This window comes from Bombina bombina, chromosome 2 (assembly GCF_027579735.1).
Source record: "Bombina bombina isolate aBomBom1 chromosome 2, aBomBom1.pri, whole genome shotgun sequence".
NCBI classification, from domain to species: domain Eukaryota; kingdom Metazoa; phylum Chordata; class Amphibia; order Anura; family Bombinatoridae; genus Bombina; species Bombina bombina.
Window position 1 is genome coordinate 4,598,927 of NC_069500.1, and position 21,833 is coordinate 4,620,759.

General features: G+C 49.3%; 1 protein-coding gene across 1 annotated transcript in view; it reads right to left on the reverse strand.

Annotated features, from left to right (window-relative positions):
- Positions 1-21,833, reverse strand: part of LOC128650466 (non-lysosomal glucosylceramidase) — a 197,318-nt gene that overhangs the window by 159,914 nt on the left and 15,571 nt on the right. The window contains exon 5 of the mRNA XM_053704419.1: positions 3,258-3,362. Within this exon, the coding sequence (XP_053560394.1) occupies positions 3,258-3,362 (105 nt within the window). The remainder of the gene's footprint in view (positions 1-3,257; positions 3,363-21,833) is intronic.

Consider the following 21,833-nt stretch of genomic DNA (forward strand, 5'->3'; position numbering starts at 1 on the left):
GATGGGGAATCTGTCGGGGTAGTAGTCGGGTGGGTGTGGCTTACCTGGGTCCCATACTTGAGTGCTTCAGCATGGCGTCTGCCTGGTTGGCGGGTGGTAACTGGGAGAGCATCCGTAGAGTCATCTATAAGAAAGGAGGAGGTGAGATGTCCCAAGTCATTCCCTAACAGAACTTTTGCCGGTAAGTGTCCCATGACACCCACTTGCACAGCATGGGAACTGGCATCCCAATCTAAGTGGACCCGTGCTGTGGGGATTTGGAGCACCTTACCCCAGCCACATGAACTGTAACTGATTTCCTGGTCTGGTCCGAACTGGTGACCAGATGTAGCTGGAAAAGAGTAATGGTGGTGCCGCTGTCCCATAACCCTTGGGCCTGCTGGCCGTTAATCCACAAAGGCTGGCGATGATGCAAACTATTGTCGCCAGCTGCCGCTTCTACCAGTTGTACCTCATGCAAGACCCCAAATTCCTCTTCAGCCCAGGTGGCGGGGTCAGCAGGGCTCCCTGACTCCAAGCAGTGAGCTGCTGCTCTGGAAACCCCAGCCGGTGCCCTGGTCCAGTTGGTAGGGGGAGGATTCCTCTGACAATTGGACCGTACATGAACGATCTGATCACACCCGTAGCACCGGATTCCCCTCTTACAGGGCAGACTGGGGCCAAAAGAGCGGGGTTGAGCCGGTGGAGCAGAAGGGTACCGGTAGGTTACAGGAGGAAAAGGAGGTGCGGTAGTAGGGCGGACCATTAGACGGGGTTCGGGGCAAACCGTGCGTCGAGCATCTAAGAACTGGTCCGCCAGAACTGCTGCTTGATCTACTGTGGCGGTTTTCTGATCCCAGACCCATTCTCGTACCTCTGGCGGGGAGTGGTCATAAAAGTGCTCCTGCAGGATGAGCTGGGAGGCATGGGCCAGGGTGGTCACTTGGCAACCAGAGAACCAATAGTCCAGGAAGCGGGTGAACTGGTGGGTCCACTCGGTAAATGGTTGCGCCTCTCTCCTTCTCAGACTTCAGAACTTGAGACAATGCACCTCTGGAGTAATGGCATACTGGGCCAGGATGCACTCTTTCACCTGATCATAGCTCAGCTTGTCTTCCAGGGGGATAGCCTCAAAAGCGTCCAAAGCCCTTCCCGACAGCTTTCCTATCAGGAGGGTGACCCAGTCAGTCTCGCCAATACCCTGCAGCTCACACTGGGTCTCAAATACCTGGAGGTACCGGTCAATTTCTTCCTCTCCGTCTGTAAAGGCACGGAAGGCCTCATGGGGTAACTTCTTTTGGGTGAAGCGGGCCAGTGTGGCTCCCGATAGAGCATTCTGGACCTCCAGCATCTTGAGACGAGTGATGTGGGCAATAATCTTAGTTATCACCTCCTGTGGTGGGGTAGTCCCATAAAGTGTCAGCCGCCATTGGATCGACCGCTGGACTTCAGACATATCAGTCCTCCCTGTTGAGGGCTTGCTGGCCTGATCCCTGGCCTGATCTCTAGCTTGGTCGCCCTCCATCAGCTCTGCAATGATGGCTGCTTTCAAATTATTGCTGGCCACTTGTCCACAAGCTTCCAGCAAGTCTTCAGGGTACTCCTCTTAAGTCCAGAGTACTGCTGCTCCATCCGAAGGAATCCTGTTGGTGGTTTAAATGTTCCAGGTAGAAGGAAACATCCCACCGCTGCCAACCGGATATGACGGACTCCGGATACCCCCGACTGGGTATCTCTGCCAAACGATCCTTCTTTACCCTGGAACCTGTAGCTGTATAGCGGGAAAGTGATTATAGCAAGTAGCCCATCCTAATAACCAGACAAGACCAGTATTAAGGTGAAACACAAACAGCCTTTATTGGAACAAACACACAGCTTATATACACAATTGTAATCTGATAAGAGCCTTATCTGATCAAGAGATCACCGCCCTTCCAGACAGGATGGCGCATCCATAGGGCCGTAGGAGTATAGAGATCCCTACAATAGCTAGGTCGCAGTTTCAGGGTGATCCCGAGGGAGCGTCAGCTATTCCAGGGTACCATTGAAGAGCCCTGGGCCCCCAGATGTCACAGTCCAAAAAGCGACATGATCCATGGCTGGGGGGCAGAGTGGCAGCCTGGCAAAGGGTACTTATGACTAGCATGAGGTGGGGAGGTGTCAAAAACCCCAGGTTCCCGAGTGAGCTCCCTCTTAGTAATCACCCCAATCCATGCCCATCAAAGGGTATGACAAGTCCCCAAAAGAGCAGAGCTCTGGGGCAAAGGGCTTCGGGAGGGACCTAGGTTAAAGTCCAGCAGGAGTCTATTGATCCCAGCGGGCGAATAGCTCCATAAGATTCCGGCTGGGACACGGCAGGGCAGGAAGGGACCAGGCAGGGTAGCGATCAGCTCTTTCAGGGCAAAGTTCAATCAGTGTAACAAACATAAGGGGAACGGGAGAGAAACACAATAATACAAATAGGAGAGGGTGGCCTCGGCAGCCTAGTATCCGTGACACCAGCACTCCGTTCTTCCTGGAGTTAGTAGAATGCAATCCGTTTGAGTTTGTACCCCTCTGCTGCTCTTACAGTAAAGCTATCGACACAGGGCCTGATTCTTCCGCTCTGCAAGATGGAGTACTTGAGTCTGCTATGACTCCTCACACTGACACCTTCCCCCACATGACACGCAAGCAGCTCACACTGACACCCTCCCCCCTATTTGACACACACATACACTCCTTACACTGACACCCTCCCCCCTATATGACACACACACACTCCTCAAACTGACACCCTCCCCCCCTATTTGACACACACACACACTCCTCACACTGACACCCTCCCCCCTATTTGACACACACACACTCCTCACACTGACACCCTCCCCCCCTATTTGACACACACACACTCCTCACACTGACACCCTCCCTCACGTGACGCACACTCCTCACACTGACACCCTCCCTCACGTGACGCACACTCCTCACACTGACACCCTCCCTCACGTGACGCACACTCCTCACACTGACACCCTCCCCCCCTATTTGACACACACACACTCCTCACACTGACACCCTCCCTCACGTGACGCACACTCCTCACACTGACACCCTCCCTCACGTGACGCACACTCCTCACATTGACACCCTCCCCCCTATTTGACACACATACACAAACCTCACACTGACACCCTCCCCCACATGACACACATACACAAACCTCACACTCTATCTCATATGAGACAAACTTTACAATGACACCCTCCCCCACACTACAACAAGGCTATATTGCTTACCTATGTCATATTGCAGACTGAGTTCTAGCTGCGGCCACAGCATGATAAGGGCAAAAGAAGCATAGAAATGCACATCATACGTGTTATACATCCGGTACTCCTGGCCTAGTACAGGAAGCAAAAGTAAGAGACTAAGACAAAGTGTTCTTAGACATACAGAAAATAACTAATACACACGTATGCTGGGACATACAGCAAGTGACTAATACACACGTATGCTGGGACATACAGCAAGTAACTGATACACACGTGTGCTAGGAAATACAGCAAGTAACTGATACACACGTGTGCTGGGACATACAGCAAGTGACTGATACACACGTGTGCTGGGACATACAGCAAGTGACTGATACACACGTGTGCTGGGACATACAGCAAGTGACTGATACACACGTGTGCTGGGACATACAGCAAGTGACTGATACACACGTGTGCTGGGACATACAGCAAGTGACTGATACACACGTGTGCTGGGACATACAGCAAGTGACTGATACCCACGTGTGCTGGGACATACAGCAAGTGACTGATACCCACGTGTGCTGGGACATACAGCAAGTGACTGATACCCACGTGTGCTGGGACATACAGCAACTAACTGATACACACGTGTTCTGGGACATACAGCAACTTACTGATACACACGTGTGCTGGGACATACAGCAACTAACTGATACACACGTGTGCTGGGACATACAGCAAGTAACTGATACACACGTGTGCTGGGACATACAGCAAGTGACTGATACACACGTGTGCTGGGACATACAGCAAGTAACTTATACACACGTGTGCTGGGACATACAGCAAGTGACTGATATACACGTGTACTGGGACATACAGCAAGTGACTGATACACACGTGTGCTGGGACATACAGCAAGTGACTGATACACAAGTGTGCTGGGACATACAGCAAGTGACTGATACACACGTGTGCTGGGATATACAGCAAGTGACTGATACACACGTGTGCTGGGATATACAGCAAGTGACTGATACACACGTGTGCTGGGACATACAGCAAGTGACTGATACACACGTGTGCTGGGACATACAGCAAGTAACTGATACACACGTGTGCTGGGACATACAGCAAGTGACTGATACACACGTGTGCTGGGACATACAGCAAGTGACTGATACACACGTGTGCTGGGACATACAGCAAGTGACTGATACACACGTGTGCTGGGACATACAGCAAGTGACTGATACACACGTGTGCTGGGACATACAGCAAGTGACTGATACACACGTGTGCTGGGACATACAGCAAGTGACTGATACACACGTGTGCTGGGACATACAGCAAGTGACTGATACACACGTGTGCTTGGACATACAGCAAGTGACTGATACACACGTGTGCTGGGACATACAGCAAGTGACTGATACACACGTGTGCTGGGACATACAGCAAGTGACTGATACCCACGTGTGCTGGGACATACAGCAAGTGACTGATACCCACGTGTGCTGGGACATACAGCAAGTAACTCATACACACGTGTGCTGGGACATACAGCAACTAACTGATACACACGTGTGCTGGGACATACAGCAAGTAACTGATACACACGTGTGCTGGGACATACAGCAAGTAACTGATACACACATGTGCTGGGACATACAGCAAGTGACTGATACACACGTGTGCTGGGACATACAGCAGGTAACTAATACACACATGTGCTGGGACATACAGCAAGTAACTGATATACACATCTGCTGGGACATACAGCAAGTGACTGATACACACGTGTGCTGGGACATACAGCAAGTGACTGATACACACGTGTGCTGGGACATACAGCAAGTGACTGATATACACAGATGTGCTGGGACATACATCAAGAAACTAATACACACGTGTGCTGGGACATACAGCAAGTGACTGATACACAAGTGTGCTGGGACATACAGCAAGTAACTAATACACACGTGTGCTGGGACATACAGCAAGTGACTGATACACACGTGTGCTGGGACATACAGCAAGTAACTGATACACACGTGTGCTGGGACACACAGCAAGTAACTAATACACACATGTGCTGGGACATACAGCAAGTGACTGATTCACACGTGTGCTGGGACATACAGCAAGTGACTGATTCACACGTGTTCTGGGACATACAGCAAGTGACTGATACCCACGTGTGCTGGGACATACAGCAACTAACTGATACACACGTGTTCTGGGACATACAGCAACTTACTGATACACACGTGTGCTGGGACATACAGCAACTAACTGATACACACGTGTGCTGGGACATACAGCAAGTAAATGATACACACGTGTGCTGGGACATACAGCAAGTGACTGATACACACGTGTGCTGGGACATACAGCAAGTAACTGATACACACGTGTGCTGGGACATACAGCAAGTGACTGATATACACGTGTACTGGGACATACAGCAAGTGACTGATACACATGTGTGCTGGGACATACAGCAAGTGACTGATACACAAGTGTGCTGGGACATACAGCAAGTGACTGATACACACGTGTGCTGGGATATACAGCAAGTGACTGATACACACGTGTGCTGGGACATACAGCAAGTAACTGATACACACGTGTGCTGGGACATACAGCAAGTAACTGATACACACGTGTGCTGGGACATACAGCAAGTAACTGATACACACGTGTGCTGGGACATACAGCAAGTGACTGATACACACGTGTGCTGGGACATACAGCAAGTGACTGATACACACGTGTGCTGGGACATACAGCAAGTGACTGATACACACGTGTGCTGGGACATACAGCAAGTGACTGATACACACGTGTGCTGGGACATACAGCAAGTGACTGATACACACGTGTGCTGGGACATACAGCAAGTGACTGATACACACGTGTGCTTGGACATACAGCAAGTGACTGATACACACGTGTGCTGGGACATACAGCAAGTGACTGATACACACGTGTGCTGGGACATACAGCAAGTGACTGATACACACGTGTGCTGGGACATACAGCAAGTGACTGATACCCACGTGTGCTGGGACATACAGCAAGTAACTCATACACACGTGTGCTGGGACATACAGCAACTAACTGATACACACGTGTGCTGGGACATACAGCAAGTAACTGATACACACGTGTGCTGGGACATACAGCAAGTAACTGATACACACATGTGCTGGGACATACAGCAAGTGACTGATACACACGTGTGCTGGGACATACAGCAGGTAACTAATACACACATGTGCTGGGACATACAGCAAGTAACTGATATACACATCTGCTGGGACATACAGCAAGTGACTGATACACACGTGTGCTGGGACATACAGCAAGTGACTGATACACACGTGTGCTGGGACATACAGCAAGTGACTGATATACACAGATGTGCTGGGACATACATCAAGTAACTAATACACACGTGTGCTGGGACATACAGCAAGTGACTGATACACAAGTGTGCTGGGACATACAGCAAGTAACTAATACACACGTGTGCTGGGACATACAGCAAGTGACTGATACACACGTGTGCTGGGACATACAGCAAGTAACTGATACACACGTGTGCTGGGACATACAGCAAGTAACTAATACACACATGTGCTGGGACATACAGCAAGTGACTGATTCACACGTGTGCTGGGACATACAGCAAGTAACTAATACACACATGTGCTGGGACATACAGCAAGTAACTGATATACACGTGTGCTGGGACATACAGCAAGTGACTGATACACAAGTGTGCTGGGACATACAGCAAGTAACTAATACACACGTGTGCTGGGACATACAGCAAGTGACTGATACACACGTGTGCTGGGACATACAGCAAGTGACTGATACACACGTGTGCTGGGACATACAGCAAGTGACTGATACACACATGTGCTGGGACATACAGCAAGTGACTGATACACACGTGTGCTGGGGCATACAGCAAGTAACTAATACACACGTGTGCTGGGACATACAGCAAGTGACTGATACACACATGTGCTGGGACATACAGCAAGTGACTGATACACACGTGTGCTGGGACATACAGCAAGTGACTGATACACACGTGTGCTGGGACATACAGCAAGTAACTAATACACACGTGTGCTGGGACATACAGCAAGTGACTGATACACACATGTGCTGGGACATACAGCAAGTGACTGATACACACGTGTGTTGGTGCATACAGCAAGTGACTGATACACACGTGTGCTGGGACATACAGCAAGTAACTAATACACACATGTGCTAAGACATACAGCAAGTAACTGATACACACGTGTACTGGGACATACAGCAAGTAACTAATACACACGTTTGCTGGGACATATAGCAAGTGACTGAAACACACATCTGCTGGGACATACAGCAAGTGACTGATACACACGTGTGTTGGTGCATACAGCAAGTGACTGATACACACGTGTGCTGGGACATACAGCAAGTAACTAATACACACATGTGCTAAGACATACAGCAAGTGTTACGGTTACCCTTAGTCTCGCTGAGAGATGGACCGCTTAGTAGCCTGGATCCCTATTGCTAAAGAGGGGAGAAGCTGCTTTCCATAGTATTCTATATGAGTCTCGCAAATATAGAATAATCTCCCTTAGCTGCAGTACCGCTAGGATACCCTTCTGCCCACAAAAACGAGTCAACGCTGCGATTGAGGGTCAAACAAGAACTCAGGACTGGGATGCCCAGCCTGCTTTTTATTAAGGTTACATGCACACAGGGCACTCCCAGGGGGAGAGGGGGGGAAGCACAAAATCCCCCATCACACATTTAGATAGAGAGCACTGTCCTTTGACAGGCCACAATAGGATTACAGTACTTAAGATAACAAGTTTACAAGTTCATCTTATCAATTAGCAGTCTGGCTCCAGAGGTGATTAGACAATAGTTTCTAAAAGCTGAAAAAAAAGAGTTAACTCTTTATGAAATGATACTTGTTACGGTTTTCTTGGAGCCCTTCTTAGGCGCTGGCTTGCTGGTTCAGGCATTGCTGCTGGGAAATAAGCTCTTCACAACAAAATAACTAATGCTTCTGTAACAGTGCTCCCTTTCTGTGGAACACTCTGGCAGACACGGTCTGACCCCTTTTCGGGGCAGACTAAGGCTGTCCAGACCGCTGATTATGCGGGGCTGAGGTCGGTTTGTCTGGACAACCCGTCGGCTTTGCCATTCTGTTTCCCAGGTCTGTAAGTAATGGTGAAATTGAAGGGTTGCAACGATAAGCTCCAACGTAATAGCCTGCCGTTATCTCCAGAGACCCGGTTCAGCCACACCAACGGGTTATGGTCGGTGACCAGAGTGAACTCCTGACCATATAAATAGGGAGTCAATTTCTTTAATGCCCACACCAAAGCCAAACACTCCTTTTCGACCGCTGCATAGCTGACTTCGCGGGGCAGGAGCTTCCGGCTGATGTAGGCAACTGGATGCTCCCCTCCATCTTCGCCTACTTGGCTGAGGACGGCTCCCAGCCCGAACATGGAAGCATCTGTATGGACGATAAAACGTTTGTTAAGGGCTGGGGCCGCCAAGACAGGAGCGTTAATTAGAGCATTTTTGAGAGCCTGGAAAGCCGTTTCACAGTGGGGAGACCACAGGACCTGTCGAGGTAAGTTCTTCTTGGTCAAGTCAGTCAGGGGTTTGGCAAGTGTGCTGTAGTCTGGTACGAACCGTCTATAGTACCCTGCCGTGCCCAGGAAGGCTAGGACCTGAGTCTTAGTGATGGGGGTGGGCCAATTGGCGACAGCTTCTATTTTGGCCGGCTCTGGTCGCTGCTTTCCACACCCCACCCGGTGACCCAGGTACTGTACCTCGGCCATCCCAAAGTGGCATTTTTCTGGCTTCAGAGTCAGGCCAGCAGCCCGGATCTGATCCAGAACCATTCCCACATGAGCTAAGTGGTCCTCCCAGGACTCACTGTGGATCGCTATGTCGTCCAGGTAGGCGCAAGCAAAACTCTGGAAGCCATCCAGGAGCCTATCCACCAAGCGCTGGAATGTAGCTGGGGCATTCTTCATCCCAAACGGCATTACCCTAAACTGATATAAGCCGAATGGGGTGACGAATGCCGACTTGGGGATAGCCTCCGGGGCCAGGGGAATCTGCCAGTAACCTTTGCAGAGGTCAATAGTGGTCAGGTAATTTCCCCTGGCTATACGATCGAGTAGCTCGTCTACCCTGGGCATAGGGTAAGCGTCCGTCACGGTATTTTCATTGAGCCTCCGATAGTCTACGCAGAACCGGGTGGTCCCATCTTTCTTGGGCACCAAGACAACTGGGGAGGCCCAGGGACTATCGGAGGGCTCAATTACCCTGAGCTGGAGCATCTCATCGATCTCCTTCTTCATTCCTGTCCTAACTGCTTCGGGGATTCGGTACGGAGCCTGGCGCAAGGGAGCTTGTCCCGGAGTATCTACCTGGTGGGTGGTTAAAGTAGTGTACCCTGGCTTCGGGGAGAAGGTGAGGTGTTTAGACTGGAGGAGTTGGTTGAGCTGCTCCCTTTCAGTGGGGCTAAGTCGGTCCCCTATCTGAACCTGCGCCACTATACCTGTGGGGAGGCTCTTTTCTAATAGGTCTGGAATGGGTAAACTGTCGGGGTCTTCCTGAGGGGAACAACATACGGCCGTCACGTTCTCTGGCCGCTCAAAATATTCCTTGAGCATGTTTACATGGAATGTCTTTCTAAGATTGTTGTCGTGGCAGCTAGCTATCACATAAGTGGTGTCTCCCCTTTTCTCTACGATCTGGTAGGGACCCTGCCAGGACGCCTGCAATTTGTCTGTCTTCACCGGCTTAAGTACTAACACCTTTTGTCCTATGGTGAAGATTCTCTTTCGGGCCCCCCGATCGTACCATAGTTTCTGTCTTCTCTGGGCCAACTGGAGATTAGCCCGCACGGATTTGGCTAATTGCTCCATTCGGTCCCTGAGTTCCAGCACGTATGGCACAATGGGGACACTGTCAGCCTCCATCTCTCCCTCCCAGTGCTCCCGGATCAGGTTTAGGGGTCCCCGTACCTTTCTTCCGTAGAGCAACTCGAAGGGAGAGAACCCTGTCGTTTCCTGGGGCACCTCCCGATAAGCAAATAGGAGGTGCGGCAGGAAGCGTTCCCAGTCTCGGTATTCCTGAGTGAACGTCTTGAGCATTTGCTTGAGGGTCCCATTGAACCTCTCACACAGCCCGTTCGTCTGGGGGTGGTATGGGGAGCTCAGGAGGGACTTAATTTTGCAAACCTGCCAGAGTTGTTGGGTCAATTCAGCCGTAAATTGGGTGCCTCGGTCGGATAGGATTTCTTTTGGAAATCCTACCCGGGAGAACACCTGTACTAGTGCATTCGCTACCGTATCCGCTTGTATGTTGGATAGGGCGACAGCCTCTGGGTACCTGGTAGCGTAGTCCACTACGGTAAGAATGTATCGCTTACCGGAGGGACTAGGGGTAGCCAGTGGTCCCACTAGGTCAATAGCAACCCGGCTGAAGGGTTCCTCTACAATGGGCATATTTACTAGCTGGGCTTTAGGGTGATCGCCTCGCCTTCCTACTCGTTGACACACATCGCAGGTGTTACAGTAAGTTCTAACGTCAGCGTGCACCCCTGGCCAAAAGAACGTGTGAGTAATGCGGTGTAGGGTACGGGTAACGGCTAGGTGGCCTGCTAAGGGGATGTCGTGGCCTATTATGAGGATTTCTTGACGGTATTTGTGGGGCACTACCAGCTGTCGCCTACGCTGTCCCCTTTTCTCTGTCCAGCGGTATAGTTTCCCTTTTTCCCATAAGAATGTTTCGTTATCTGCCCCGCCCCCTCCGGTCTCTGCTCGTTCCCGGTACTTTTGTAAGGTCGGGTCAGTCTTAGACTCTGCCTCAAAAGCATCTGGGGTGTCCCAGGGTATGGGGCCTAACCTGTCAGGCAAGGTCGGGGTAGGTCTTACCTGTGTCTCCCGCACTGGTGAGAGCTCTCGCTCCGTCCGGGCTTGGGCCCGTGTAGTCACTGGGTCCGCCTCGTTGTTGCATACTGGAGCATAGGCAGAAGTCATGGGGCCCAAATCGTTGCCCAGTAGTACTTCGGCAGGTAAATTATCCATTAGGCCCACGTTCACAGCCCCCTTTCCCGCTCCCCAATCAAGATGCACTTTAGCTGTTGGAATTTTGTACACATCCCCCCCCGCCACTCTAACGGCCACAGTCTGTCCGGATCGCTTGTGCTCTGGCACCAAATGACTCTGTACCAGCGTGATAGTAGCCCCTGTGTCTCGCAATCCCTCGGTAGATCGCCCCTCGAGCCATACCCTCTGCCGATGGTGCTGGCGGTTATCTGAGGCAGCATATACAGGGTCTGCCTCGTGAAGCGGCCCCACATATCCCTCCATAGGGGCCTCTTGGTTAACACAGAGGGCCCGGGCCGGACGATAGGACCCAGAGGGGTAATTGTAATTCCTGGGTGTCTGGTGCGTATTAAGGGGGCAGCTAGCCATGAAATGCCCTGGTTGCTTGCATCGGTGGCAAGTCGGTCTGGGACGCTCAGAGCTGTTATTGGGTGGTCCTGAGTGTCGGACGGGCCTTGTGGGCACCGGGGCTCGGAATTCAGTACGAGGGGGTGCACGGTAAACCTCTCTGGGTTCGACCCGTGCTGGAGCTCGGTAGTTCATGGGTTCGTGAAGACGGGAGTCATAATGTTCATCGGCCAATTTGGCTGCTTCTTCTAAGGTAGAAGGCCGCCTGTCTCGCAGCCATTCCTTCCCTTGCTGTTCCATGCCATTATAAAAATGTTCTAAGAGAAACAATTGTAAAATTTCCTCCCCAGTCACCGCTTTACTTCCGCTCAGCCAGTGATTTGCCGCTCTCCGCATTCGGTGCGCCCATTCCATATGGGTATCGTTAGGCTTCTTTTCCGTGCCCCGAAACTGTCGGCGATACGTGTCCGGAGTTACAGCGTACCGTCGCAACAGTGTCTCCTTAACTAGCTCATACTGTGTCACTTCCTCAGCACCCAGAGTACGAAAGGCTTCCAGGGCTCGCCCGGATAGTTTCCCAGACAATATCGTGGGCCACTCTCTGTTGGGAATCTGGTGCAGGGCACATTGCCTTTCGAAGTCCGCCAAATATTCATCAATCCCTGTCTCGCTCTCTAGGAAGGGTCGAAATGCCGCATAGGGTATCTTGGGCCTCCCAGCATTTTCGACAGGGATGATTACCTGCGGGGCTTCAGCATTGCGGTGTGCATTCGCTAGGTTGAGTTCGTGGGCTCGAGTCTCTCGTATATCCTCGTCCGCCTCTGCCATCAACTGCTGTACCAATTCCATGGAGGGGTTCGGCCCGTATAATGAGAGCCTTTCCCGAACAATCCTGGTTTTTTCGTCACTAATCGTGGTCGGTGTTTCCGCCATTGTGAAGCTCTGATCCAGTTCGGTCAATTCTGCGATCAGCTCTCTCCTCGGCCGGTTGCTGGCGTACCCCCCTCTGCTTTCAAGTAAATCCTTTTGGGTTGTACGCTTCAATTTTTCGTAAGCGCTCTCCATCCGTTCTGTACCTCTCCTAGGAAATCCAGGAAAATCCCGCCGCTGCCGCCAAATGTTACGGTTACCCTTAGTCTCGCTGAGAGATGGACCGCTTAGTAGCCTGGATCCCTATTGCTAAAGAGGGGAGAAGCTGCTTTCCATAGTATTCTATATGAGTCTCGCAAATATAGAATAATCTCCCTTAGCTGCAGTACCGCTAGGATACCCTTCTGCCCACAAAAACGAGTCAACGCTGCGATTGAGGGTCAAACAAGAACTCAGGACTGGGATGCCCAGCCTGCTTTTTATTAAGGTTACATGCACACAGGGCACTCCCAGGGGGAGAGGGGGGGAAGCACAAAATCCCCCATCACACATTTAGATAGAGAGCACTGTCCTTTGACAGGCCACAATAGGATTACAGTACTTAAGATAACAAGTTTACAAGTTCATCTTATCAATTAGCAGTCTGGCTCCAGAGGTGATTAGACAATAGTTTCTAAAAGCTGAAAAAAAAGAGTTAACTCTTTATGAAATGATACTTGTTACGGTTTTCTTGGAGCCCTTCTTAGGCGCTGGCTTGCTGGTTCAGGCATTGCTGCTGGGAAATAAGCTCTTCACAACAAAATAACTAATGCTTCTGTAACAGCAAGTAACTGATACACACGTGTACTGGGACATACAGCAAGTAACTAATACACACGTGTGTTGGTGCATACAGCAAGTGACTGATACACAAGTGTGCTAAGACATACAGCAAGTAACTGATACACACGTGTGCTGGGACATACAGCAAGTAACTGATACACACGTGTGCTGGGACATACAGCAAGTGACTGATACACACGTGTGCTGGGACATACAGCAAGTGACTGATACACACGTGTGCTGGGACATACAGCAAGTGACTGATACACACGTATGCTGGGACATACAGCAAGTGACTGATACACACGTGTGCTGGGACATACAGCAAGTGACTGATACACACATGTGCTGGGACATACAGCAAGTGACTGATACACACGTGTGCTGGGGCATACAGCAAGTAACTAATACACACGTGTGCTGGGACATACAGCAAGTGACTGATACACACATCTGCTGGGACATACAGCAAGTGACTGATACACACGTGTGCTGGGACATACAGCAAGTAACTGATACACACGTGTGCTGGGACATAGAGCAAGTGACTAATACACACGTGTGCTGGGACATACAGCAAGTGACTGATACACACGTGTGCTGGGACATACAGCAAGTAACTAATACACACGTGTGCTGGGACATAGAGCAAGTGACTGATACACAAGTGTGCTGGGACATACAGCAAGTAACTAATACACACGTGTGCTGGGACATACAGCAAGTAACTAATACACACATGTGCTGGGACATACAGCAAGTGACTGATACACACATCTGCTGGGACATACAGCAAGTGACTGATACACACGTGTGCTGGGACATACAGCAAGTGACTGATACACACGTGTGCTGGGACATACAGCAAGTGACTGATACACACGTGTGCTGGGACATACAGCAAGTGACTGATACACACGTGTGCTGGGACATACAGCAAGTGACTGATACACACGTGTGCTGGGACATACAGCAAGTGACTGATACACACGTGTGCTGGGACATACAGCAAGTGACTGATACACACGTGTGCTGGGACATACAGCAAGTAACTGATACACACATGTGCTGGGACATACAGCAAGTGACTGATACACACATGTGCTGGGACATACAGCAAGTGACTGATACACACGTGTGCTGGGACATACAGCAAATAACTAATACACGTGTGGTGGGACATACAGCAAAAAACTAATACACACGTGTGCTGGGACATACAGCAAGTGACTGATACACACGTGTGCTGGGACATAAAGCAAGTAACTGATATACACATGTGCTGGGACATACAGCAAGTAACTGATACACACATGTGCTGGGACATACAGCAAGTGACTGATACACACGTGTGCTGGGACATACAGCAAGTAACTGATACACACATGTGCTGGGACATACAGCAAGTAACTAATGCATACGTGTGCTGGGACATAGAGCAAGTGACTGATACACACGTGTGCTGGGACATACAGCAAGTAACTAATGCACACGTGTGCTGGGACATAGAGCAAGTGACTGATACACACGTGTGCTGGGACATACAGCAAGTGACTGATACACACATGTGCTGGGACATACAGCAAGTGACTGATACACACGTGTGCTGGGACATACAGCAAGTGACTAATACACACGTGTGCTGGGACATACAGCAAGTGACTGATACACACGTGTGCTGGGACATACAGCAAATAACTAATACACGTGTGGTGGGACATACAGCAAAAAACTAATACACACGTGTGCTGGGACATACAGCAAGTGACTGATACACACACGTGTGCTGGGACATACAGCAAGTGACTGATACACATGTGTGCTGGGACATACAGCAAGTGACTGATACACACGTGTGCTGGGACATACAGCAAGTAACTAATGCACACGTGTGCTGGGACATAGAGCAAGTGACTGATACACACATGTGCTGGGACATACAGCAAGTGACTGATACACACGTGTGCTGGGACATACAGCAAGTGACTAATACACACGTGTGCTGGGACATACAGCAAGTGACTGATACACACGTGTGCTGGGACATACAGCAAATAACTAATACACGTGTGGTGGGACATACAGCAAAAAACTAATACACACGTGTGCTGGGACATACAGCAAGTGACTGATACACACGTGTGCTGGGACATACAGCAAGTGACTGATACACACGTGTGCTGGGACATAAAGCAAGTAACTAATACACACATGTGCTGGGACATACAGCAAGTGACTGATATACACATGTGCTGGGACATACAGCAAGTAACTGATACACACATGTGCTGGGACATACAGCAAGTGACTGATACACACGTGTGCTGGGACATACAGCAAGTAACTGATACACACATGTGCTGGGACATACAGCAAGTAACTAATGCATACGTGTGCTGGGACATAGAGCAAGTGACTGATACACACGTGTGCTTGGACATACAGCAAGTAACTAATGCACACGTGTGCTGGGACATAGAGCAAGTGACTGATACACACATGTGCTGGGACATACAGCAAGTGACTGATACACACGTGTGCTGGGACATACAGCAAGTGACTAATACACACGTGTGCTGGGACATATAGCAAGTAACTAATGCATACGTGTGCTGGGACATACAGCAAGTGACTGATACACACATGTGCTGGGACATACAGCAAATAACTGATACACACGTGTGCTGGGGCAAACAGCAAGTAACTAATACACACATGTGCTAGGACATAGAGCACGTGACTGATACACACGTGTGCTGGGACATACATCAAGTGACTGATACACACGTGTGCTGGGACATACATCAAGTGACTGATACACACGTGTGCTGGGACATACAGCAAGTAACTGATACACACGTGTGCTGGGACATACAGCAAATAACTAATACACACGTGTGCTGGGACATACAGCAAGTAACTGATACACACATGTGCTGGGACATACAGCAAGTGACTGATACACATGTGTGCTGGGGCAAACAGCAAGTAACTAATACACACGTGTGCTGGGACATACAGCAAGTAACTGATACACACGTGTGCTGGGACATACAGCAAGTGACTAATACACACATGTGCTGGGACATACAGCAAGTGACTGATACACACGTGTGCTGGGACATACAGCAAGTAACTAATGCACACATGTGCTGGGACATACAGCAAGTGACTGATACACACATGTGCTGGGACATACAGCAAGTGACTGATACACATGTGTGCTGGGACATACAGCAAGTGACTGATATACACACGTGTGCTGGGACATACAGCAAGTAACTAATGCACACGTGTGCTGGGACATACAGCAAGTGACTGATACACACGTGTGCTGGGACATACAGCAAGTGACTGATACACACGTGTGCTGGGACATACAGCAAGTGACTGATACACACGTGTGCTGGGACATACAGCAAGTGACTGATACACACGTGTGCTGGGACATAGAGCAAGTGACTGATACACAAGTGTGCTGGGACATACAGCAAGTAACTGATACACACGTGTGCTGGGACATACAGCAAGTGACTGATACACACGTGTGCTGGGACATACAGCAAGTGACTAATACACACGTGTGCTGGGACATACAGCAAGTGACTGATACACACGTGTGCTGGGACATACAGCAAGTGACTGATACACACGTGTGCTGGGACATAGAGGAAGTGACTGATACACAAGTGTGCTGGGACATACAGCAAGTAACTGATACACACGTGTGCTGGGACATACAGCAAGTGACTGATACACACGTGTGCTGGGACATACAGCAAGTGACTGATACACACGTGTGCTGGGACATACAGCAAGTGACTGATACACACGTGTGCTGGGACATACAGCAAGTAACTGATACACACGTGTGCTGGGACATACAGCAAGTAACTAATACACACATGTGCTGGGACATACGGCAAGTGACTGATACACACGTGTGCTGGGACATACAGCAAGTGACTGATACACATGTGTGCTGGGACACAGAGCAAGTGACTGATAAACAAGTGTGCTGGGACATAGAGCAAGTGACTGATACACACGTGTGCTGGGACATACAGCAAGTGACTGATACACATGTGTGCTGGGACATAGAGCAAGTGACTGATACACACGTGTGCTGGGACATACAGCAAGTAACTGATACACACGTGTGCTGGGACATAGAGCAAGTGACTGATACACACACGTGTGCTGGTACATACAGCAAGTAACTAATACACACATGTGCTGGGACATACAGCAAGTAACTGATACACACGTGTGCTGGGACATAGAGCAAGTGACTGATACACACACGTGTGCTGGTACATACAGCAAGTAACTAATACACACATGTGCTGGGACATACAGCAAGTGACTGATACACACACGTGTGCTGGGACATAGAGCAAGTGACTGATACACACACGTGTGCTGGGACATACAGCAAGTAACTAATACACACATGTGCTGGGACATACAGCAAGTAACTGATACACACGTGTGCTGGGACATACAGCAAGTGACTGATACACACGTGTGCTGGGACATAGAGCAAGTAACTAATACACACGTGTGCTGGGACATAGAGCAAGTGACTGATACACACGTGTGCTGGGACATACAGCAAGTGACTGATACACATGTGTGCTGGGACATACAGCAAGTAACTGATACACACGTGTGCTGGGACATACAGCAAGTAACTAATACACACGTGTGCTGGGACATACAGCAAGTGACTGATACACACGTGTGCTGGGACATACAGCAAGTAACTGATACACACATGTGCTGGGACATACAGCAAGTGACTGATACACACGTGTGCTGGGACATAGAGCAAGTGACTGATACACACGTGTGCTGGGACATACAGCAAGTAACTAATACACACGTGTGCTGGGACATAGAGCAAGTGACTGATACACACGTGTGCTGGGACATACAGCAAGTAACTAATACACACGTGTGCTGGGACATACAGCAAGTGACTAATACACACATCTGCTGGGACATACTGCAAGTGACTGATATACACACGTGTGCTGGGACATACAGCAAGTGACTAATACACACATGTGCTGGACATACAGCAAGTAACTAATACACACGTGTGCTGGGACATACAGCAAGTAACTAATACACACGTGTGCTGGGACATACAGCAAGTAACTAATACACACATCTGCTGGGACATACAGCAAGTAACTAATACACACGTGTGCTGGGACATACAGCAAGTGACTAATACACACATCTGCTGGGACATACTGCAAGTGACTGATATACACACGTGTGCTGGGACATACAGCAAGTGACTAATACACACATGTGCTGGACATACAGCAAGTAACTAATACACACATCTGCTGGGACATACAGCAAGTAACTAATACACACGTGTGCTGGGACATACAGCAAGTAACTGATACACACATGTGCTGGGACATACAGCAAGTGACTGATACACATGTGTGCTGGGACATACAGCAAGTGACTGATACACACATGTGCTGGGACATACAGCAAGTAACTAATACACACGTGTGCTGGGACATACAGCAAGTAACTAATACACACGTGTGCTGGGACATACAGCAAGTAACTAATACACACGTGTGCTGGGACATACAGCAAGTGACTGATACACACGTGTGCTGGGACATACAGCAAGTAACTGATACACACGTGTGCTGGGACATAGAGCAAGTGACTGATACACACGTGTGCTGGGACATACAGCAAGTGACTGATACACACGTGTGCTGGGGCATACAGCAAGTAACTAATACACACGTGTGCTGGGACATACAGCAAGTGACTGATACACACGTGTGCTGGGACATACAGCAAGTAACTGATACACACATGTGCTGGGACATACAGCAAGTGACTGATACACACATGTGCTGGGACATACAGCAAGTGACTGATACACACGTGTGCTGGGACATACAGCAAATAACTAATACACGTGTGGTGGGACATACAGCAAAAAACTAATACACACGTGTGCTGGGACATACAGCAAGTGACTGATACACACGTGTGCTGGGACATAAAGCAAGTAACTAATACACACATGTGCTGGGACATACAGCAAGTGACTGATACACACGTGTGCTGGGACATACAGCAAGTGACTGATACACACACGTGTGCTGGGACATACTGCAAGTAACTGATACACACATGTGCTGGGACATACAGCAAGTGACTGATACACACGTGTGCTGGGACATACAGCAAGTGACTGATACACATGTGTGCTGGGACACAGAGCAAGTGACTGATACACACGTGTGCTGGGACATACAGCAAGTAACTGATACACACATGTGCTGGGACATACAGCAAGTAACTAATGCATACGTGTGCTGGGACATAGAGCAAGTGACTGATACACATGTGTGCTGGGACATACAGCAAGTAACTGATACACACATGTGCTGGGACATACAGCAAGTAACTAATGCATACGTGTGCTGGGACATAGAGCAAGTGACTGATACACACGTGTGCTGGGACATACAGCAAGTAACTAATGCACACGTGTGCTGGGACATAGAGCAAGTGACTGATACACACATGTGCTGGGACATACAGCAAGTGACTGATACACACGTGTGCTGGGACATACAGCAAGTGACTAATACACACGTGTGCTGGGACATACAGCAAGTGACTGATACACACGTGTGCTGGGACATACAGCAAATAACTAATACACGTGTGGTGGGACATACAGCAAAAAACTAATACACACGTGTGCTGGGACATACAGCAAGTGACTGATACACACGTGTGCTGGGACATACAGCAAGTGACTGATACACACGTGTGCTGGGACATACAGCAAGTAACTAATGCACACGTGTGCTGGGACATAGAGCAAGTGACTGATACACACATGTGCTGGGACATACAGCAAGTGACTAATACACACGTGTGCTGGGACATACAGCAAGTGACTGATACACACGTGTGCTGGGACATACAGCAAATAACTAATACACGTGTGGTGGGACATACAGCAAAAAACTAATACACACGTGTGCTGGGACATACAGCAAGTGACTGATACACACGTGTGCTGGGACATACAGCAAGTGACTGATACACACGTGTGCTGGGACATAAAGCAAGTAACTAATACACACATGTGCTGGGACATACAGCAAGTGACTGATACACACGTGTGCTGGGACATACAGCAAGTGACTGATATACACATGTGCTGGGACATACAGCAAGTAACTGATACACACATGTGCTGGGACATACAGCAAGTGACTGATACACACGTGTGCTGGGACATACAGCAAGTAACTGATACACACATGTGCTGGGACATACAGCAAGTAACTAATGCATACGTGTGCTGGGACATAGAGCAAGTGACTGATACACACGTGTGCTTGGACATACAGCAAGTAACTAATGCACACGTGTGCTGGGACATAGAGCAAGTGACTGATACACACATGTGCTGGGACATACAGCAAGTGACTGATACACACGTGTGCTGGGACATACAGCAAGTGACTAATACACACGTGTGCTGGGACATATAGCAAGTAACTAATGCATACGTGTGCTGGGACATACAGCAAGTGACTGATACACACATGTGCTGGGACATACAGCAAATAACTGATACACACGTGTGCTGGGGCAAACAGCAAGTAACTAATACACACATGTGCTAGGACATAGAGCACGTGACTGATACACACGTGTGCTGGGACATACATCAAGTGACTGATACACACGTGTGCTGGGACATACATCAAGTGACTGATACACACGTGTGCTGGGACATACAGCAAGTAACTGATACACACGTGTGCTGGGACATACAGCAAATAACTGATACACATGTGTGCTGGGGCAAACAGCAAGTAACTAATACACACGTGTGCTGGGACATACAGCAAGTAACTAATGCACACATGTGCTGGGACATACAGCAAGTGACTGATACACACGTGTGCTGGGACATACAGCAAGTAACTAATGCACACATGTGCTGGGACATACAGCAAGTGACTGATACACACATGTGCTGGGACATACAGCAAGTGACTGATACACATGTGTGCTGGGACATACAGCAAGTGACTCATATACACACGTGTGCTGGGACATACAGCAAGTAACTAATGCACACGTGTGCTGGGACATACAGCAAGTGACTGATACACACGTGTGCTGGGACATACAGCAAGTGACTGATACACACGTGTGCTGGGACATACAGCAAGTGACTGATACACACGTGTGCTGGGACATACAGCAAGTGACTGATACACACGTGTGCTGGGACATACAGCAAGTGACTGATACACACGTGTGCTGGGACATACAGCAAGTGACTGATACACACGTGTGCTGGGACATAGAGGAAGTGACTGATACACAA